General features: G+C 40.6%; 1 protein-coding gene across 4 annotated transcripts in view; it reads right to left on the reverse strand.

Moving 5' to 3' along the window:
- The window catches only part of SRGAP1 (SLIT-ROBO Rho GTPase activating protein 1), a 206,018-nt gene that overhangs the window by 51,325 nt on the left and 135,793 nt on the right, over positions 1 to 18,900 (reverse strand). For all 4 annotated transcript variants that reach the window (XM_067564110.1, XM_067564111.1, XM_067564113.1 and 1 more), the window contains exons 5-8: positions 12,053 to 12,235; positions 11,403 to 11,531; positions 1,506 to 1,727; positions 597 to 698 (exon numbers count right to left, since the gene is read on the reverse strand). In XM_067564110.1, coding sequence (XP_067420211.1) covers positions 597 to 698; positions 1,506 to 1,727; positions 11,403 to 11,531; positions 12,053 to 12,235 — 636 coding nt within the window. The remainder of the gene's footprint in view (positions 1 to 596; positions 699 to 1,505; positions 1,728 to 11,402; positions 11,532 to 12,052; positions 12,236 to 18,900) is intronic.

The following is an 18,900-nucleotide window of genomic DNA, read 5'->3' on the forward strand; positions in this document are numbered from 1 at the left end:
CAATGTGTTATACATATGGGTCAAATAAACAGAAGCATAAGCTGAAACCCTGGATATCATCTTTTCTCAAGCTGAAAAATAGCTACAAAAATAGGAATATTTTCACTGAATCCTAAATTTATAGAATTTATAAATGTATAGATACAAACTCAAACACACACAATGAATTCTTACTGAAAGCAATACACAAACTCAAATGCACACATTTTAAAAGCACTTATAATTGATTCTGACTCATTATTGACTTCATTCCAGGCCTTTCCTAAAAGAACAATGGATGTTTGTACGAAACCATGGAGGTGTTTTTGGTCTGATCCATTTCTACAGGTGACTACGTGATCTGTAGGGCCAAATTTTGTACCACTCCTCTAAGTGATGGTGAAACATACAGGATGTATTAAGGCATAATTTCACCTTTGGGATACAGTTTTTAACTTCTGAAATTTTTATAGATATTTGATATTATAAATGAAAATTGTGTGTATAGAGTTAAACCATTTTAGTTTAAATAATGTGTCTTAGTTTTTGACACAGTTGAAATCCTCCCTCTCCCAAAATCCTGTTTATCACACTTTACAAGCAGAGACAAATCTCACCTCTTCATTTTCAATTTTGAGTGTGGCCAGTCGTGACTGTAGCTGCTGATACCTAAGCATAAGCTCTGCTTGTACTGGTTGCTGGGCACTGACCTGACAAACCTAACAAAGAATCAAAGAGAAAAACTCAATTCACCAACATAGGCTTTATAACCAGATGAATTGCTGTTAAAATTATTAAAAATGTAATAAAATAATTGATTTGAAAAATGCAAATCTACATTTAAAGCATGTATGTACTATAATATGTAGAAATATTCACAATATTCTATGAAAATAAATAGTAGCCTTGATGTTCCCCTGCAATATGGCTTTTGGCTGGTCCAGTGCCACAAAGCAGTGTTTACCCAAGATTTCCCTTGTGGAAGGGGAATCCCCAAGTGGTGTAGCATTCTATGGTGCCACCAGTTTCTAATGTAGTGGAAATAGGGGCATGGTTGGAGACCCCTTGTATTCTGGCAATCTCCAGATATCATCAGCCAAGTGCAGTGTAGAACAGCTCTGAGGCACTGAGAAGCCCCATTGGGTGGTGGTGATATAAAGCCATCATTGCCTTTGTTCATGTGTTGAGCACATCTTGAAAGCGAAGAGAGTCTGGGCCAATGTCATTATAGTGTAATACAAAACACAACCACCAAGGATTGGTCTTGCATGAGAATTATTTTGAGCAGCTCTGAATAGTATGTTTCCAGATCTGCCAAAGATTTTGTTTGCTGATCCGTTTGTAACTGCGTAAATAATACTGGCTTACATCTCTCTTTAACTAGACTCTTTGTAGCAGTGGAGAAAAGCCATATCGTGCAGAAAATAATTCAGAATTCACACCAGGGAAGTTTTCCTATGTGCAGAAACAGAATTTATTAGTTTGGATTTAGCCTATTTGTCTCTAAGAAGTCATTAACTACTGACCTCATCACCCATATGAGACTGGAACTCAAATTTCATTGGTGGACAAAAGGCAGTGGGGTACATCTCCATGAATCTCTGCTTGTCACTTCGTGGCTCCAAGCTGTCAACTGCATTTTCAATGATGTCTAGGCCCTCGTGTCTGGAGGTTTCAAGGTTATACTCTGCGGAGAGATATGTTCTTAGGGCTCTGTTCAGACTTGCGTGATATCCAAGATCGGAACACTAATAACATAACAAGGAGAGAAGAAAACAAATTAAAAAGCAGAAACAAATTCCAGTGGCCATGACATAAAAAAACTGTGCATAACAACTGGCACTTATAGCATCAGTGTTCTTTTTTCCCCCCATCTTCAAAGCTCTTTACAAACTTACTAATTAAACCTCACAACAGCCATGTCAAGATGGTAAGTAGTTATTATTCACATTTGACAGATGGAGAAATGGAAGCAGAGAGATTAAGGGACAATTTTAGAAGGGAGGCCAGTGGTCCCTAAATAGAACTGTGTGTATGTGTATTTTCCTGGATATACACATAAAATTGCCACAGTTGCACAGAAAAATGGGAGTCCGCACATGCTAATGGGTATTTCAACATCATTTTGTGTATGAATCGCAGATTTTTTTTTTAAACTTGGCCCTATATAACTTCTCCAAGTCAACATAGTAAAATCAGTGGCATAGCCAGAATTAAAACCATAGTTACTATTTGTAAGCCCTGTGCTTAGATTAACACCCAAAGCATCCTCCTCTCTTTGAGATGTTTTTGGTTTAAATCAGAATGAAATCCTCCTCTAAAACAGAATAAAAATATATTTAGTAAAATGTTTTAAAGAGTAAAAATGCCTCTTAAAACATCCTTGATTTGCATTTTCCATCCTTTATTCATATTTTTAAAGATATATAAGCAAATACCATTAACTAACCCTAATTTTAAAAGAAAATCAGAGCTTTCAGGCTTGATCCTGCCTTGGTTTACGCTTTCAAAACATCTGTCAGAAGGCTGTTTGCAGCACAGTAAAATGTCGAGCATCTACTACAGTTTCTAACTATAGCCTTAAGGGAGGTTGGCATCAGTCAGGGAGGATGCATGGCTATGGCAGCTGGGGGACATGTTACTTCAGAGCATCCCCTAGTCAATTTCAGTCACCCTTGGAGCCCAGCTGCAGTCTAAAGCTGTCCTCCCTCTGTGGAACCCACAGGTAGAGTGGTGCAGAAGGGCAAAAAGGTCATTGGTACCCCATTCCATGCCAGCAGGGTGAATCAAACCCATTGTGTATTCATGCATACACATCTCCCTCTCAACTATTCCAGCCTCTTAGGGAAAGCAATATCATGCTTTGATTCCTCTGTCTTATCTATGCAAAGAATTTCCAAACTATTTACCATAGCTGACTGTAAAAATTCCCTTCAATGGAAACAAATTTTTCACACTTTGCTGCATGTTTAGGAGTCTAATTATTAATCCTAAGAGATCAAATTCCGCTCTGAAATGTATGACAAAAAAGGGTTGTTTCATTCAAATTACTGACCACAGAACTGCTGCAATCAGCAACAGCTTTCAGCCTTAGAGGTTACTGCAGGTCATTTATTGCTGATGGGATAATGGTCTCCCAAAATACAGTACATGAACCATTTTAAGTCTACTAAAAAGGGATTTCAGTCTTAGTCAAGCATATCCAGCGATAGCCTTTCCCCTCCACACTGGAAATTTGTGTTACATTTACCAAAACCAAAGCCCCTAACTTTTTAATCTAACCACATCCTTATTTTAAAGGTCTCCAGAAAAAAAAGTTGTTAGCATGTATTTGTAAAGGAATGACCTCTTTCTGTTTTTTCCTTGTTCTGTGTTAAATAAGCTCTTTATTTCAACTCACTATCTTGGATGAAAAGATAGAGTAAAAATGATGGTGCGAAAGTGGATCAGGCTAGCTGTTTTTATTTGATGAGTATTAATTACAGCGAGAACTCAGAAGGCTAAACTGAGAGGAAAAAGGAATACAATGGCAATGGCTGATTTTACTATAGTGGCCAGCTACTCACTTATTATAAAACTACAGGCAGTTAGAATCTGAATTTAGGAAAACAGGAACTTTCAAATTTGTATTAATAAAATAACATTGATTTATAGAGGAAATCACAATTACAAGTGCTTGGAATTTTGATGTCGCTTCTCCAGAGAGCTGGAAGATGGGTTGCAGCCGTCAATCCCTGACAATTCCAAGGATTCACCAGGATTCACCTCTCAATGCACTCAGCAACCATCATCAACCACAAGAATGAAAACCACAATCATCATTTTTTTTTTTTGGCTAAATAAGGCTGCATGGGACTATCTTTGAAACTTCTCAGTGCTGCTTCTTAATCAATCTGAAGGGTTGCTCGAGTGAAGCAGGCTACTCTCTTCAGCACGTCATTGCACTCTTATTGCCAGCAAGAGAAGTGAGAATGAGATCAGAATTTGAGCCAGAGTCTTCTGCACAGTAGATTTATACGTGGAGTTTAATGCTTGAATTTGGATTTTTGCTTCAAGATTACTATATGATTAAAATTAAATTTGCCTGAATGGCAATTTGCCTTTACTTGGTTTAACAAGAAAACCCACACACCCACAAAACAAAACAAAACCCCACCACTGTGAAGTTTTGTACCTCATAGGTCTGGGTTAAAATATATATAAATTTTTTTTCAAACAATGCCTCCATCAAAAAACAAAATTTGTTGTGGATGGTGTTGGGACAGTGCTGAATCACTATATAGTATCACAATGGACGAGTTTGGTAAGCCAGAGTGCTGGAGGATTCTGGGAGCAGGGCCTCATAGCATTAGATTGTGGAAAATCACTGAAAAGGCCAAACTTACATTTGGCATCAACATGTGTCACAAATGTTTATCCAGACCCTGTGTGAGCAGCTATGCTGATGGGGAAGACCAATGGTCAGCCAATGGCCAGTTCGCCTTGAGTGTACATGTGGAAGAGTGTAATGGCGAATCTGGGGCTAGCTGATCTGGGTCAACTGACCCTATAGAATGACATGACATCAGGTGCCTGGAGGAGAGAAGTCCACAATAAGTGACTATCAGCCAATCCCTGCAGCCCCCCTCTAAATTATGAATTAATTGGAATGTGTCAGATGATTCGCTGGCAAAGCACATTTTGCATATTTTGGGGACATGTGACTTCTTTGGGAAGAGGGTATAAGTACCGGGAAGATCACGTGGTATCTAGCTTTTCTATCTATATCTCATATATCTAAGAGGGCTGGCGATGCTGTCGGACAGAAGAAGGATTAAGACCAGAGGGCCTCAGGGTAACCTAGACCCTGCTCCGAGGGATCATAGATGAGAGGGTCTCGGAGTAGCCAAGACCCCACTACAAGGGACTTAGGAAATAGACCAGGGACCTGAGGGAACCCGAAGAAGGAAGGGACAGTCTGCACCTAGGAGTGGTAGCTATCCCACTTTGCTTACCAATCAGAATACTGTGTGGGACCAGCATAGTTACTGCGGGTTTTATGCTTGGGAAATTGAGGCTTACTAAGGAGAGGCATTGTATAGTCCTTTCTATTTGTCTGTGATACCTGCTTTTCAATAAGCAATAGCTCTGCATTGAAAATATTAATTTGGCCTTCACTGGTATGGTTACTGGGTGCCAGCTGTAGGTACATAAATTGATCTGAAGTGATCCCTGGCTCAACAGATGGATCAGAGATTTCTGCACATGGGATTTCTTACTCTGGCTGGTCTACACTGCGAAGTTATGTCGACGGAATGTGGCTTCCATCAACCACATAACATATGCACCTCCACTGGCAGATCTGTTACGCCGACTTAAATTGCCAGAAACTTCAACTTAATAAAACCACCTCCATTAGATGTGTAGTGCTGAAGTCGAACTGGATGGCTCGAATTAGCAGCAGTGTAGGTGGAGTGTTGAGTAAATCGACATCATTGGCCTCCGAAAGGCAGGGGGCATGGCAAGACATGATCTTCTGGCAGGGCCTCTGGCTGACTGGGGTGGGCTGGCTGAAAAACCCAAACTTCCTGCTTCCGGCCACATGACTGGAAGCAGGAAGTTCAGGAAGCCACCAACCCAGAAAGCTCCAGTTGTGCAGGTAGTTTAAGTAGAGCTTGGGTGGCCCTGCTTTCAAAGTGGGTGGGCCCTGGCCCACCCAGGCCCACCCGTAGCTACGCCCCTGCCAGGAGGTATTCCACAATACTCTGCTGGGACCACTCTGGACATCTGCACTCTGCTGCACCACAGCCACATACACAGGAAACAGCCCCAAGAAATTATGAATTCCCATTTCCTGTTTGGTCAGTGTGGACAGAGCTTGGCAGCAGAACTGATCATAGTGACTGCACGCCTCAAACACGCTCCAGTCTGGAGTCAATCTGAGGTCTTGGATCTCATTGGTCTGTGGGGAGAAGTCTGTTCTGGCTCAGCTCTGATCTAGCAAAAGAAATCTGGATGTCTATGAAAAGATATCGCGTGGCATGTTGGAGAAGGGGCACAACAGGGACGCACAGCAGTGCCATGTTAAAATCAAAGAGCTGAGGCAGGCATATCTGAAAACAAGGGAGGTGAACAATTGCTCTGTCTCGTCACCAAAGACATGCTACTTTTACGAGGAGCTGCATGCAGTTCTCGGCGGTGACCCCCCCACTACCCCCTCCACGCAGCGTAGATACTTCAGGGGAATCTGAGTCCAGGATAAATGATGATGAGTCTGTTGACGAGGAAGAGAGGACCAGGAGAATGGGGGGCAGGCAAGTGGGGTATTCATTTTCCATTAAAAGCTAGGAGCTGTTTGTTATCCCGGAGCAGCCCAGCCGGATGCAGGAAAGCATGAATGACTGAGATTCCAGGGAAGGCACAGCTGGTGAGTATGTACTCTAAATCGCATATCTGGAGTTACATCCCCAGTCCAGGTTCAGGTTACAGTGAAAAAACACTGTGTGGAGTGGTGGGGATGGGCTTCCTCAGTGGTGGTCCAGTTAAGCATAGGGTTGCCCTTGGAAAAGACTATTTATATGATCCCACAGTGGATTTATCAACTCCGAACTGATTCCCAACTGACCGGTAGCAGTCTGGCATTGCTAGCTTCCACAGAGTGATGGCCACTTGCTTGTACATTGTCAAAGCAGGTCTCAAGTGAGTATTCATGCACTTCAGGGATGGGGACAGCTCTGCGCAAAGTTCCAGGAAAGTGGCCTTACATATCTGGAAATTCTGCAACCACTGCTCGTCATCCCAGACCTTCATAATGATGCTTGTTTCCCAGGAAAAGAAATGGTGTTCCACTGACTGCAGCCACTGTGTGACAGCAAATGGGAATTGTTTTGTTCTATGTCTTGTATCAGGGCGGCTTGAGTAACATCGCAATTTTCCATGTTGCGGCTCCTGTTTTGGTCTTTAAAATACTGCAGGATAAGTCGTGAGGTGTTTGTGATGCTCACAATGATAGTGCACAGCTGAGCGGGCTTCATGCCTCTCCGGCAATGGTGTACACGCAGCAGAGAGAGAGTTTAGAAAAATGGTGCAAAAAAACTGTTCATCTGCTTGTTTAGGACAAAAAGAGAGGGGTGGAGGGAGGATGGTGCATCATGGGAGGACGAAGAACTTTCCAAAAGCCCCTGCAGCTAGTTGCACTGTGGGATAGCTACCCACGGTGCACTGCTTTGTTTATTGATGCAAGCGCGGCTAGTGGGGACATAATCCCCCGACGCAATGAGAGTGGTGTGATCATGCTTATCCGACTTCATTAGTTCGACAGGTGAATGTCGACTGAAATTAAATTGACCTCACTTCGCAGTGTAGACCTACCCTCAGTGAAAGGCTCCATCAGGCAGCATCCTGGAGGTTACTCAGAAAGGAGAGAATGAAAGGTTTAACCTACCACAATGGTGGACTTGCAACCATAAGTGAAAAATAAGGATGGCTGAACCAGTTTGGAAAGGATAAGAGTCACCCTTTTGGAACCTCCATTTCTAGAACTAAAACTTTAAGGTTCTGACACTTTTAGATAAATTGCTGTCACTGCCAGTAGAACTGCCAAATCTCTCACAAAAGCATATTCTCTCAAGATTTTCAGACTCTAATCAGCAGAGCCAAGACATCTGGAAAGTCTGAATAAGCAATCAAACATTGACATTTATCCAAACTGAACTTAATCTCTAAACCTTTGTGAGATTCACAAATCAATAACTGAAAGCAGAAGTCCTTGTGGTTAGAGAGATCCATTGCCAACTAAGGGGTAGTCATTGAAGCTGGACAGGTAAGATGCCATGTGATGGAATTGGATTTAAGTGTAAGCCAGTGGGCTGAATGAACTCTCCTCTATCATCTATTGATGAACTGGAGAAAAAGACTTCAGGAACAGACTTCATTTGCATAGACACACCTACTTTGCTTAGATGATCAGTAGACATACCTGCTTTACAAAGTGATCAATTTTGTCTGTTTTGGGTTATCAGACCGGTTTTCTAATTCTGTAATCATTCTCATGACTCTTCTCTGAACCTTCTCCAATTCATCAACATCCTTCTTAAACTAGTGGACACCAGCACTGACACAGTATTCCAGCAGCATTCACACCAGGGCCAAATACAGAGGTAAAATAATCTTCTTACATCTACTTGAGATTCCCGTTTATGCTTCCCAGGACTGCATTAACTCTTTTGGCCACAGTGTCACTTTGGGAGCTCATGTTCAGCTGACTAGCCACTACAACCCCCAAATCTTTTTCAGAGTCATTGCTGCCCTCGATAGATTTCACCTCCTGTAAGTATGGCCTACATGCAGTCAGTATACATAATAGTTCATTGTACACCGGCACATAGCTGAGTCACCACTGTAAGATATATTTATCCAGTGGCATAGCTCTTCCAGTTATACATATGTATAGCTGACTCCTGTAAATCAATCGTGCAGAGGGCTTGCAAGATCAAACCCTTCATTTAAATTCTTTAAGGAATGGTTATATTTAAAGCACTTTTGCTTATTTAAAATTGTTACAGCACATGTTAACCCATGGCTTGAAAATCTACTCATTCATTATGAATAGTGAATATGAATATTGTGCAAGTGCCACCAAATTCTGTAGATTTTAAGTTTTCTTTAAAAAAAAATCCAGTCTTTACGACTGTGCTGATAGCTTTTCAAATGTGAACCCCAAGTGTTAGCCAATGCAATGTTGTCTTTGTAATGTGTAGACAAACAGCTTCAGTGCTTCTGCTGATATCTTTCCTCCAGGTCAGTGAAAACTGTTTGGTCTGGTCAGTTTTCACTCCTGCTACTGAAAACTTTATGAGCATCTGTGAAATTGACAGAATTAGGTCAATTTTTCAATATGCAGTTTGACAAAGGTCTTTCCAAAACTGGAAACAGGCACCAGAGCTATTCTCTGGGGAGGACGACTCAAAAACAGAGGCAAGAGAAGGGGACGATTAGCAGAGACATCACCAACATACTTGCAGAGGAGGCTCTGAAGTGGTGGTGGTGGAAAAATAGAGAAAATGTCCTACTTCCTTCCAGCAGACAGAAGGGATTTTGGATCTGCACCTTTGTCAAACACCTACTAGTTAAAGGCTACAAAAATGGAGTCCCCAAGTAGAGTTCAGGGACAGTAATCTCAGACTGGGAGAGTTTGATTTCTAACTTCAGATGTTGTCCCTGCACATCAGGTCCTCTCATCTTAGTTTAGTCCTCTGTTTTAATCTTCTGACTATTAGGAGTGAGGTAAATTTTTCAATGCAGGAGGCGGTGGATTGGGGTGAGTAGATGCATGAATGTGGGTGGGAAAATGACAGAAAAGAAAGTATGCGTGCTGAGGGAGAGAGATTTTTGGGAGAGCCGGGAGACAGAGAGGAAGAAAAAAGGCATGCAACAGAAAAAAAGAAAGAGAAAGAGAAGGGGAGACTGAGAAAGAGGAAATATCAGACACTGAAAACACAGCAGGAAAAGATACACAATGTTTTAGAAGAAAGAAAGGAAAAAAATGGTAGAGTGAAGCCAAGAAGGAAAAAAATAATAAAACCAAGAGAGACTATGTAAGTTACTGTGGTAAAGTCAGGCAGATGGCCACAAAAGGGTATACCAGAGCTGGGGTGTGAGCCCAAGAATTCCAAAGCCCTTTTTCCTGCAAGCAGAGGAGAGATTGCTGCAGGGCAATTAGAGACACCTGGACCCAATGAAGGGCGACTCCAGGTGTACTTTAACCCTGCCTTCCCCTAAAGGGGGGCAATGGAAGCAAAGGAGGTGGAAGCTACCAGGAGGTTTGTGGCAGCTGGAGGAGAAACTTCCCCGGGCTAGGAGACGGTGCTTCTCTGCAGCCAGAGGAGCAGAGAAGGAGAAGACCTTTGACCCCAGACGGCAGGAGGGAGCCACAGCAAGGTACCTACCCGGGGAGACAGGGTAACCGGTGACTCCCTGGCCCACTACAAGGGGCAGAAGCATGACTCCAGTGACTACAAGGGGCAGAAGCAGAACCGGTGACTCCCTGGCCCACTAGGGGGAGCTGGCTGTTTGCCACAGTTACATTTTAAAATATGTATTAAAACAACGTTGATTCACAATGTTATAATTAAACACAAGACCACACAGCTATTCTAGTCCATTAAATTGCAGGGGGTATTTTTCACCCTGACTAGTAGGTGTCATGTAAATTTTTCAAACCCTGCAATAAACCCACGCTATAAAACACAGTCTAATGAGCTTGTCCTATAGTCTAGAACAGGGGTGGCCAACCAGTCAGAGATGAAGAGCCCAAAAATAGCTATAGATACCGCAAAGAGCCACTTTTACCTTACACTCGGCGGAAAATTCGCGCTGATCTGTCAATTTCGGCGGCAGCTTGTCCGGAAAGTTGGCGTGGAACCCTCAAATCGGGGGCAGCTTGTCAATTTCACATTTGAAAATAAAAAAATTTTTGGCGCCCCATACAATGTGCAGAGCCGCATTTGATAGAACAAAGAGCCGCATGCGGCTCATGAGCCGCGGGTTGGCCGCCCCTGGTCTAGAACATCCTGACATCAGTGCATGACATTTGTGAATATAAATGTCATTTAAAGTATAGTTCTACTCTGAAAAGTGATTATAAACATGGTAATTGTTTCTGGTCTCAAAGTTTTCTGTATCTAATACACTAAGTTTACTTTTTTTTTTTTTTTTTTTTTAAACTTCCAGGCCTACAATCTCATCCTGGGCTCAGAATCAAGCTGGGTTCCTTCCATCTCCTGCATATAGGTTCTGCAGGCCAAATTCTGATATCAGTTACACCTGAGTAACCCCACTGCCTTTGCACAGATGTAACTCATTGAAACTCACTAAACATTTGTGTTGACAATGCACAAGTGATCCAGTATACTCAATTGTAGCTGTGTCGGCTATGTAGTACTAACAGGACTAAAAAACAGTAACAAATATATTTTTGCCACTAAAATTTACATAAGTGATTCTGAGTACACATAAGGAACAGCTTTTTTTATAAGGTACCATATTTATATGGTCACTTTATAGTAAAACCATAGTATAAAGTTTTTAACTTGTAGCATTAAAATTCTTCATTCTTGTCCCAGAAACCTTTCCCATCATCAGGTGGAAATGTCCAACCTTTTCTGTGTTTAATACTATTGTTGCCATGTTTTCTCCAGTCACCTAGAGAAAAAATTTCGCTCCTAAATTTTAAAGGAACGAGCAGCTTCTGTTTTTGTAAAATATAAAATTAAAAGGAAAATGTATTGGTTACACTACAAAAATATTATAGTGATCAATATACTAAATGATCAGTGACTAATGTAACTAAACATTGTACACTTCCTCTTTGAAGATGAAAAGCAGAATAAAAATACTACATATTATTCCTGAACAGAATATATGTATAAACATCAAGTACTTACATCAATTAAATCTGAAAGGTCATGAATATAATACTTGAAAACAGAAGCGTTGGTTGCTTCAAGGGTTAGTAGGTACTCATTTCGGGCTTTAATAGATTTCAGCTTGTTTTCAGAGTATTTTGCTTGACGCTGAGAAAGAAATTGTGTATTAATATAGTGAGAAAGTTTGAATTACCTCAACTTTATCATGCAGCAAAATAAATAAGTGTGCACAAATCATTACTATCAACTAGAAAAATTATTTATTTTTTTGCTATGCATTTAACAGAAACACAATTTCAAAACGTCATCCATAGAAAAGGTAATTTAGTACCAGATTTCAAATATGAACAAGCCATGTAATAAGGAAATTACTGGGAGTAAAACGCTCACTATCTCTGAATTGCAAGTCTATTTGCAATTAAGTTCTCTGTAAAATACTGCTAGTTTATCACATTAATATATCTAACTAGCTACTGCTAGTTTATCACAGATTATATTAATTTGATTATATGCCACATATTTTCCTTAACGGACAATCTCTTTCTAAGACCACGCTACAGAAACATAAACATAAAAATCTAAGCAAGAGCTTCAAAGGAATCTCAGAACTGCACTGAATTTACTTCAAATTAAGCAGGATAACAAATTTTTAATTAAATCCTATTTACTTTTTCCTTCATTTTCTCAATCTTCTTCACAGAACTTCGCCTTTGGTGTCTCTCCTCTAGTCGAATATGAAAGACAGGGTCTCCTGACCTCCCAATCTGTTTTTCTTCTTGCTTCTCTGCCTCTTTCAGCTTGCTTTCTGCACTGATGCTTTCTGCATGATACATATGGTACGTTTTCATGACCTGTGGAAAAGAGAGTCAAAGCAGAGTTAAGAGACAATGGAAATCAAAAAGTTTCCCATTAAAAAAAAAAAAAAACATCACAGGGCCCCTGAACAAAAATACCATCTTATGAAGCATGACCTTGAATAAATGTCTTTGCCAACATGGTCTGGAGCTTTTAGATCGTATTTTCCCCTCCTGCTCCATTTAAATTTAATCTCAAGAATTACCAGTGTGCATGCATGCCTTACTCATGTGATTTACTTTCAGTGTTGACTGTACATGTACTATTATTACATGTACAAGATTGTACATGTAATAGTTATTCTGTTCAAATAACTATTTATACTGAACTTTGCATCTTTACATCAGTGTTCTAATCACTCTGGATAGAGAGAAAGATGATGGAAAATCAGTCCTAATTTAAGCAGGACGACTACTTTTTCTTTTCCCCTCTCACTGCTACCCAGCATATCCTTGATATACTGAAACATTCTGTTATATGCTTTGGCATCAAGCTATCAAATGTCTCAGACAAACTGCAAGTAGAATCTCTTTTAACAATTATTTCCAAAAAACAATATGAGGAATCATTATGGTCTATACAAATCAGTATCAGGTGAAGGAACAAATCACTATTGTTAAATTTCAGAACACTAAGCAACTCTTGCTTTTATGTGCATATTTCCAAATATAAGGAATAAAACCAAAATTATTTACTCTCCATTTTAAAAGTTCTTCCATCTTCTTTTGAACATTAAGAGTTCTTCTCTTTGGTGATTAAAACAGCATTTGAACACAATGAAGTACTATTCTAGCACTAAAGAAAGAGGAAGGATGTAAAGCCAATAGGGCACTGGATCCTGAATAATATATTTATCATCTGGGGGCAATTCAAGCCCTGGAAAGCAGCAGCTGCTTGCTGTGCAATATGTAAGGCGGCTAGGGGTGAAGCTGGCCAGCTATCCAAGACATGAAGATGAGGATGGTTGGGGAAGGCGAGGATACATGAGCAAACGGTAAGTTAACTTCTCATGCAATGTAATTCCCTATGCTGAACTCCATTTGTGTGCCCCCCCCTTTCACCTTGTGGAGGCTGTGCAGCTCACGTAAGCTATTTGTATTCTCGGGCTGGAGTTACGTGCCTGGATAGGCCAAAAAAGGAGATAGAATGGTCTTGGCCATCTTTTTTAAAAAAAGCAAGTAACATATACCTCAAAACAAACCTTTTAACAGGGAAGTAAGCACCATTCCTATCCCCCCCAATTACTGGAAAGAGTCAGCTATGTGAAGTGCCTTTTCCCAAGCACTGGAGATGGTAAAGGAATGCCACACTGCAACTGTATCAGGGCATAAAATCCACTTTGGAGGGGGGAAGCACATGCTGATCTGTTTTTTGGTTTCTGTATTGGTTTTGGGGAAGGAACAAAACATAAAGGAATCCTCATGTGATAGCCTCTTCTTTTCTTCCTGCGGCGACAAAGCTGTCACTAATCAGCTGTCATCTTTAGGCCCAGGCCATACAGGCCATCTTCTCCTGGGATGAGTCAGCCAGCAGGAAGTAAATTGGCTGTTCCTGCCTCGGTATTGTGGGATACACTGAAGAAAGACTCAATGACTGTCATTAGACCTCAAGTATCCGGCTTTCATCCACCTCCCCCATTGTTCTCTATGCACTTATATATTTATATGATGATCCTATGTTTCTCATTTCTACCTCTGCATCTGACAAAGCGAGCTGAGCCTCACGAAAGCTTATGCCTGCTAAAATTAAATTTGTTAGTCTTTAAAGTGCCACAGAACTCTCGTTGTTTTTGCTCTATCTTGGGAAGTTACTCTGAAATACCTCCTTGGAATAGAAGCAGCTTTTATAGCTGAATAGTCAGCGAGGCCTAAGGAGCTTCCACAGGCTGGCAGATGCCTCCCAGTTGGATTGGATCAATGTTGAATTAGTCTCATCTGATAGCTGAAACATGGCTTAGCACTGATCCCCAGTAGCCTGCTGTATGCTATTTCAGGTGAACGTAGAGCAGACGCATTTTTAAAGTTTTGTGCAAAACAAAAAAGCTTTTGGAGGACTAATTATTCATAATGTATGTATGTACTAAATTATTTAGCATTTAAGCTGTTGAAACTAAGATGTCATCTATATTGAAAATAAAACAGCAGACTGTTCACTTCCTTCCTTAGTGAAGACAGAAAAATTGGTACGCATTTCAAAATGAGCACATTTTGAACACATTTGCAAACATATGATTACAGCTTCTATGCCAAAATACCCAATATATGGATTGGATATTATTATTACCTATTATAGCAGGATGTAGTCAGAACAGCACTGCACTGCGCTACCCACTATACAATATGCATAGTAAGAGACACTCCGTAACCCAATGAGCCTACAATCTAAAGAGACAAGACAGACAAATGTTTGGAAGAGGAAGCAGCAGGGCGGTGGCCGAGCTGGGAATACAACGCAGGCCTATTGAGTTCCAGTCTTACATTGCTTCAATTTAACAAAGTTATATTTTACCCATTACATTCGGCATTCTTACTAAAAGCACTTCTAACAGCAAGAAATAACTTATGCCTAGGGAATCCTAAATATATATAAGAACTGATAAAATACAACGGATAGTAAAATTTTTCAAGAATGTTGTCTTGTAAAATAACCACTGAAGAGAACAGCAAGTGACAAGATTCCATTAAAGGTGACATGAAAAGGAAATGAAAAATAGGGGTTGTGGCCTTTACTTTTTGCTTCTTTATGAGATACTTTCTATACAGAAGGCCTACAAAATTTTTTCAGCAAAAGCTTGCCAGAACCAGAAAGAGAACTATGCTCTTTTAGCTCAGACGCCAGTGCCTAACCCACCATTCAGGCCAGGTAGGAAAGTCATTTAGTTTTCTTGTCTCAGTTTTTCTACCTATATAAAGGGGATGATGACACTTAGCACTTTTTCAACTACAGACCTCAAATCACTAGACAAAAGTGGCTAAGTCTGAGTAGTACTGTTTTACAAACAAACTAAGCACACAGATGTGAAGCAATTTTCCAGAGAGCCACTGTAGTCTAGTGGATGAGAGTAACTGTCTCTCATTGCCAGCTGTTTGCACATGAAACAGAAGCTGTGACATTCCAGCTAGCTACACCCCCACTAAGGAAGTAAAGGAGCCACTACTGCTAGAAACTAGCTCTCTTGGAGGACCCCAATAAGCCTCAACTGGAATTCCATTCCCTCCAGCTTCATGTCCCCGGAGAGAGCTCCTTCTTCATTTCAACTGCTCCTTACATGGAAGGGCTACAAAATCGATAGCATCCCAATATACAAAGCAAATCTTTGTCAAGTCCACCCTCTCCTGCAGCCCAGCTTTGACTCTGTCTCCTGAGGAATAGAGTCCATTTGAAATTCACATTTCCACCTGAAAACTTGTCTCTGCAATCATTATAAATAAAACGTAAGATTACTAGAACTGAAAGAGACTTGAGTATATCTCTGCTCTTTGCAGTATACCGAGGGCTAGTCTATATACAGCATTTGCACCGAGAGAACCATATTGGATTAGAAATTAATACAGTTAAATTGAAGCCCTAGTGTGGATGCAGTTATATCAATGCTGATATTAATACATATATGATGTGTCTGCGTCCACACTAGGAGGTTACATCACTTTAACTATATCAGTTTCTAACAGATGTTGTTAAATCAGCATAAAGTGAGTACAGACCAGCCCTTATTTTGTGCATTTGACTTGTGTATAGAGTGTTTTGTTGATGGCACTTCATATCTCATGCATTAGTATGATTACATCATTCTCATGAAATTCTCTGGGGAGCTCACAGGCACAGTCCTCCCCAGATTCTGCCAGTGGGTATTTATTAGTAACAGCAGCAAAATTTTAATTGCAGAGGAAGCAGGCAAATATTTTCACAAAATGGAAGGAAGCAGGGGGGTGATTGGACTTTTTTGGGGGTATTGTTCCCACAAGTAAGGCAACATGAAGATTGCACATGATATTGCAGTTTGCTCTTTTTCTTAATTTTGTACCATGTTTTGGGTGATGGTCTCTCTCTCTTTCTTTGCACTAGAGGATCTAAAGTGATGTCAAATAATAGGAGAGATCATTAGAAGTCTACCTTGCCCAAGTTTCCTGCTTAACTGAAAGCTTGTGGAACTGTCTTTAAATTCTAACTTCAGAAAACAGACTAAGTAGTTTCATTTTGTTGGTAGTCTGTTTCAATTTCTGGTTCTCATGCAGAAATGCAATGTGGCAATGCTTACTTTGCAAATGCTGCATATGAATATTGAAATCCAAACAAACAAAAAAACTAATGTTTAATTTTTTAAGAAAGTTATGAAAATGCTACTTATATGAAAAAACATAAAACACCATTCATTTTGCAACTAAACTGCCAGTCGGCGTCTCTTTAAATGAATTACAAGTTATCAGTACAACCAATCAGTAATTTTAAAGCTGCCCATCACAATTTATGTCTCTATTGGAATGGTTAAATTATCTTACAATTTATTTTCTTAACATTTTTTTTTATTTAGTAAAAGCCCTCCATATAATAAGATAACAAACAAGTATCGTCACTTCTAAATAATTTTTAAAGAATGTTTTGTGCAAATCTACAATATAATTGGAAAATGCAAAGTTAATGCAAGGACAAGATCAATAAGATTTATGATGCATTTCCTTCCTAATGGCAACATTTTAAAATTAAAAACAGAATTAAAAAAATAAGCAGTAATACACATCCATCTCACTCATCAACACTTATATCAACACTGATATTTCAGTGGCAATTCCTAGGATTCAAGTAAGTCACAGAAGTCAATGGGAGATTTTCTTGTACAAAGAGTTGTGAACAGGGCCCTCAATCTATTATTTGAAACAAATATCCCGGTGAAATGTGCGATGCTCCTTTCAATTGCCTGGCAAATTGTTCAGTTGATAGACCATATTGTCCGAGTATCCGTCACTGCAGTGACTTTAATTAGTCCCCAAAGTAGTTATTGATCAGCCATCAAGTGTTCATTGAAGAGGAAGAGCAAGGTCATAATTTCACAGATGCTGGGCTGTCATCATGACAGATACGCTGTGCTCCTGTTCTGTGTTTCACAGACATCTTTAAATGCAGTATCAGTCTCACTAGAAAATAAAATGAGTTTAGCTCTGCCAATTTGGCAGGGGTTATAGGTGCATTACAGTAGATCACCTGTTTTAAAATAAGGATTTCTGACAAACAACAAAGTCAGCCTAAAAGTGGCTGGAAAGGGTTATGCTGTACCAAATTACAAGTGTACTGTTTGTAAAGAAATAGACTGTATACAGCCCTTGATTTGTATGCAAAAGCCTCGGTCTCATTGATAGGAGAGTTCAGGACACAGACTGAGGGCAGAATATGGCACTCACACATCACGGTGAAGGGCATATTACAGACAAATTAGATAATTATTTTAGTTAAACCCATAATAATTAACTGTGCAGATCCATCAATCAGACAGTAATTTGTGCTGTGTCAGACACCTGAATTTTGTGGGGAGATGGAAGGAAGGTTTCTTGTGAAAAGGCTTTTCCACTTTCTCTTTGCTATCATGAGTTGTAGGATTGTTCCCATCATTCTGAATGTTTCATTGTAGCAGACTGAGGTCTTGCTCAAAAATGTAAACTTTTTGTCTTGAAAACTTCCCATCCCTCAACTATCAGAGCTGCCCACAGCACCAAGATAGAACACTAGAAAGTTAAAAATGTTAGAATCATCATCTGTTGGGAGAAGGAACAAGTCTAGTTTTTATAAGAAGACTGTATAATTAATGCATAAAACTATTAATTATGCAGTTTTATTATAAAAATTAGACTTGTCCCTGGTTTATCATGAAAATGCTACTCATCTGGGGGAACTTGATAGAGCCAGTGGTGAAAAGGGGACAGGGCCAGTAGCAAGGGAGGGAGACATTTGCTAAAGGAGAATAGATAGATAGATAGCTCCTCCCCCTGGGAGCCTCAGGCACCCTTTGGCCAGCCAGGGGAGAGGGGTGCGGATTGGCTAGCATTCCCCAGCTCCCACGATTTAGCCCAGAGCAGGGGCCATGTGGAACCTATTTCAGCTCTGTTCCAGCAGAGAAAGGGTTACTCATCAGCTTCCAGCAGCAGCAGCAGTCTCAAGCTGCAGAGGAAGGCTGCTAAGAATTCTGGGGTGCCTTTCCCCAGGAGTAGAGGGTCTGCCCCACTGCAGGGGTTGTACCTCTGTCTCCCCTGGCATGAGGCCCCTGCCCACTATAGGAGCAGGAGCGCCCTTAGGGAGGGATTCCATGCTGACCCCCCCCCACGGTGAACAGACAGCAAGTGGGAAAAATCAGGACGGGGGTGGGAGGTAATAGGTACCTATATAAGAAAAAGCACCAAATACCAGGACTGTCCCTATAAAATTGTGACATCTGGTCACCTGCCTGACAAAAGTGGGCCCCTCTCAGAGGAGGGGGTGACACTCCCAGGTTTGGGATGGAACTGAGGTCCCACAGAGGAAAAAGAAGCAATTGGGAAACCACCCCCTTTGACAGGTAGCATCATGCCTAACAAAACAGAGGCGGGAGACACAGCAGCTAACACCTCTTGGACTCGTGGGATCAGATTTTGCACTTGGAACTCATCTGTCTAAAGGAGTTAAGGAGAAGGCT

This window comes from Emydura macquarii, unplaced genomic scaffold (assembly GCF_026122565.2).
Source record: "Emydura macquarii macquarii isolate MOO-44397 ecotype Brisbane River unplaced genomic scaffold, CSIRO-AGI_Emac_v2 contig_2636, whole genome shotgun sequence".
Lineage (NCBI taxonomy): Eukaryota > Metazoa > Chordata > Testudines > Chelidae > Emydura > Emydura macquarii.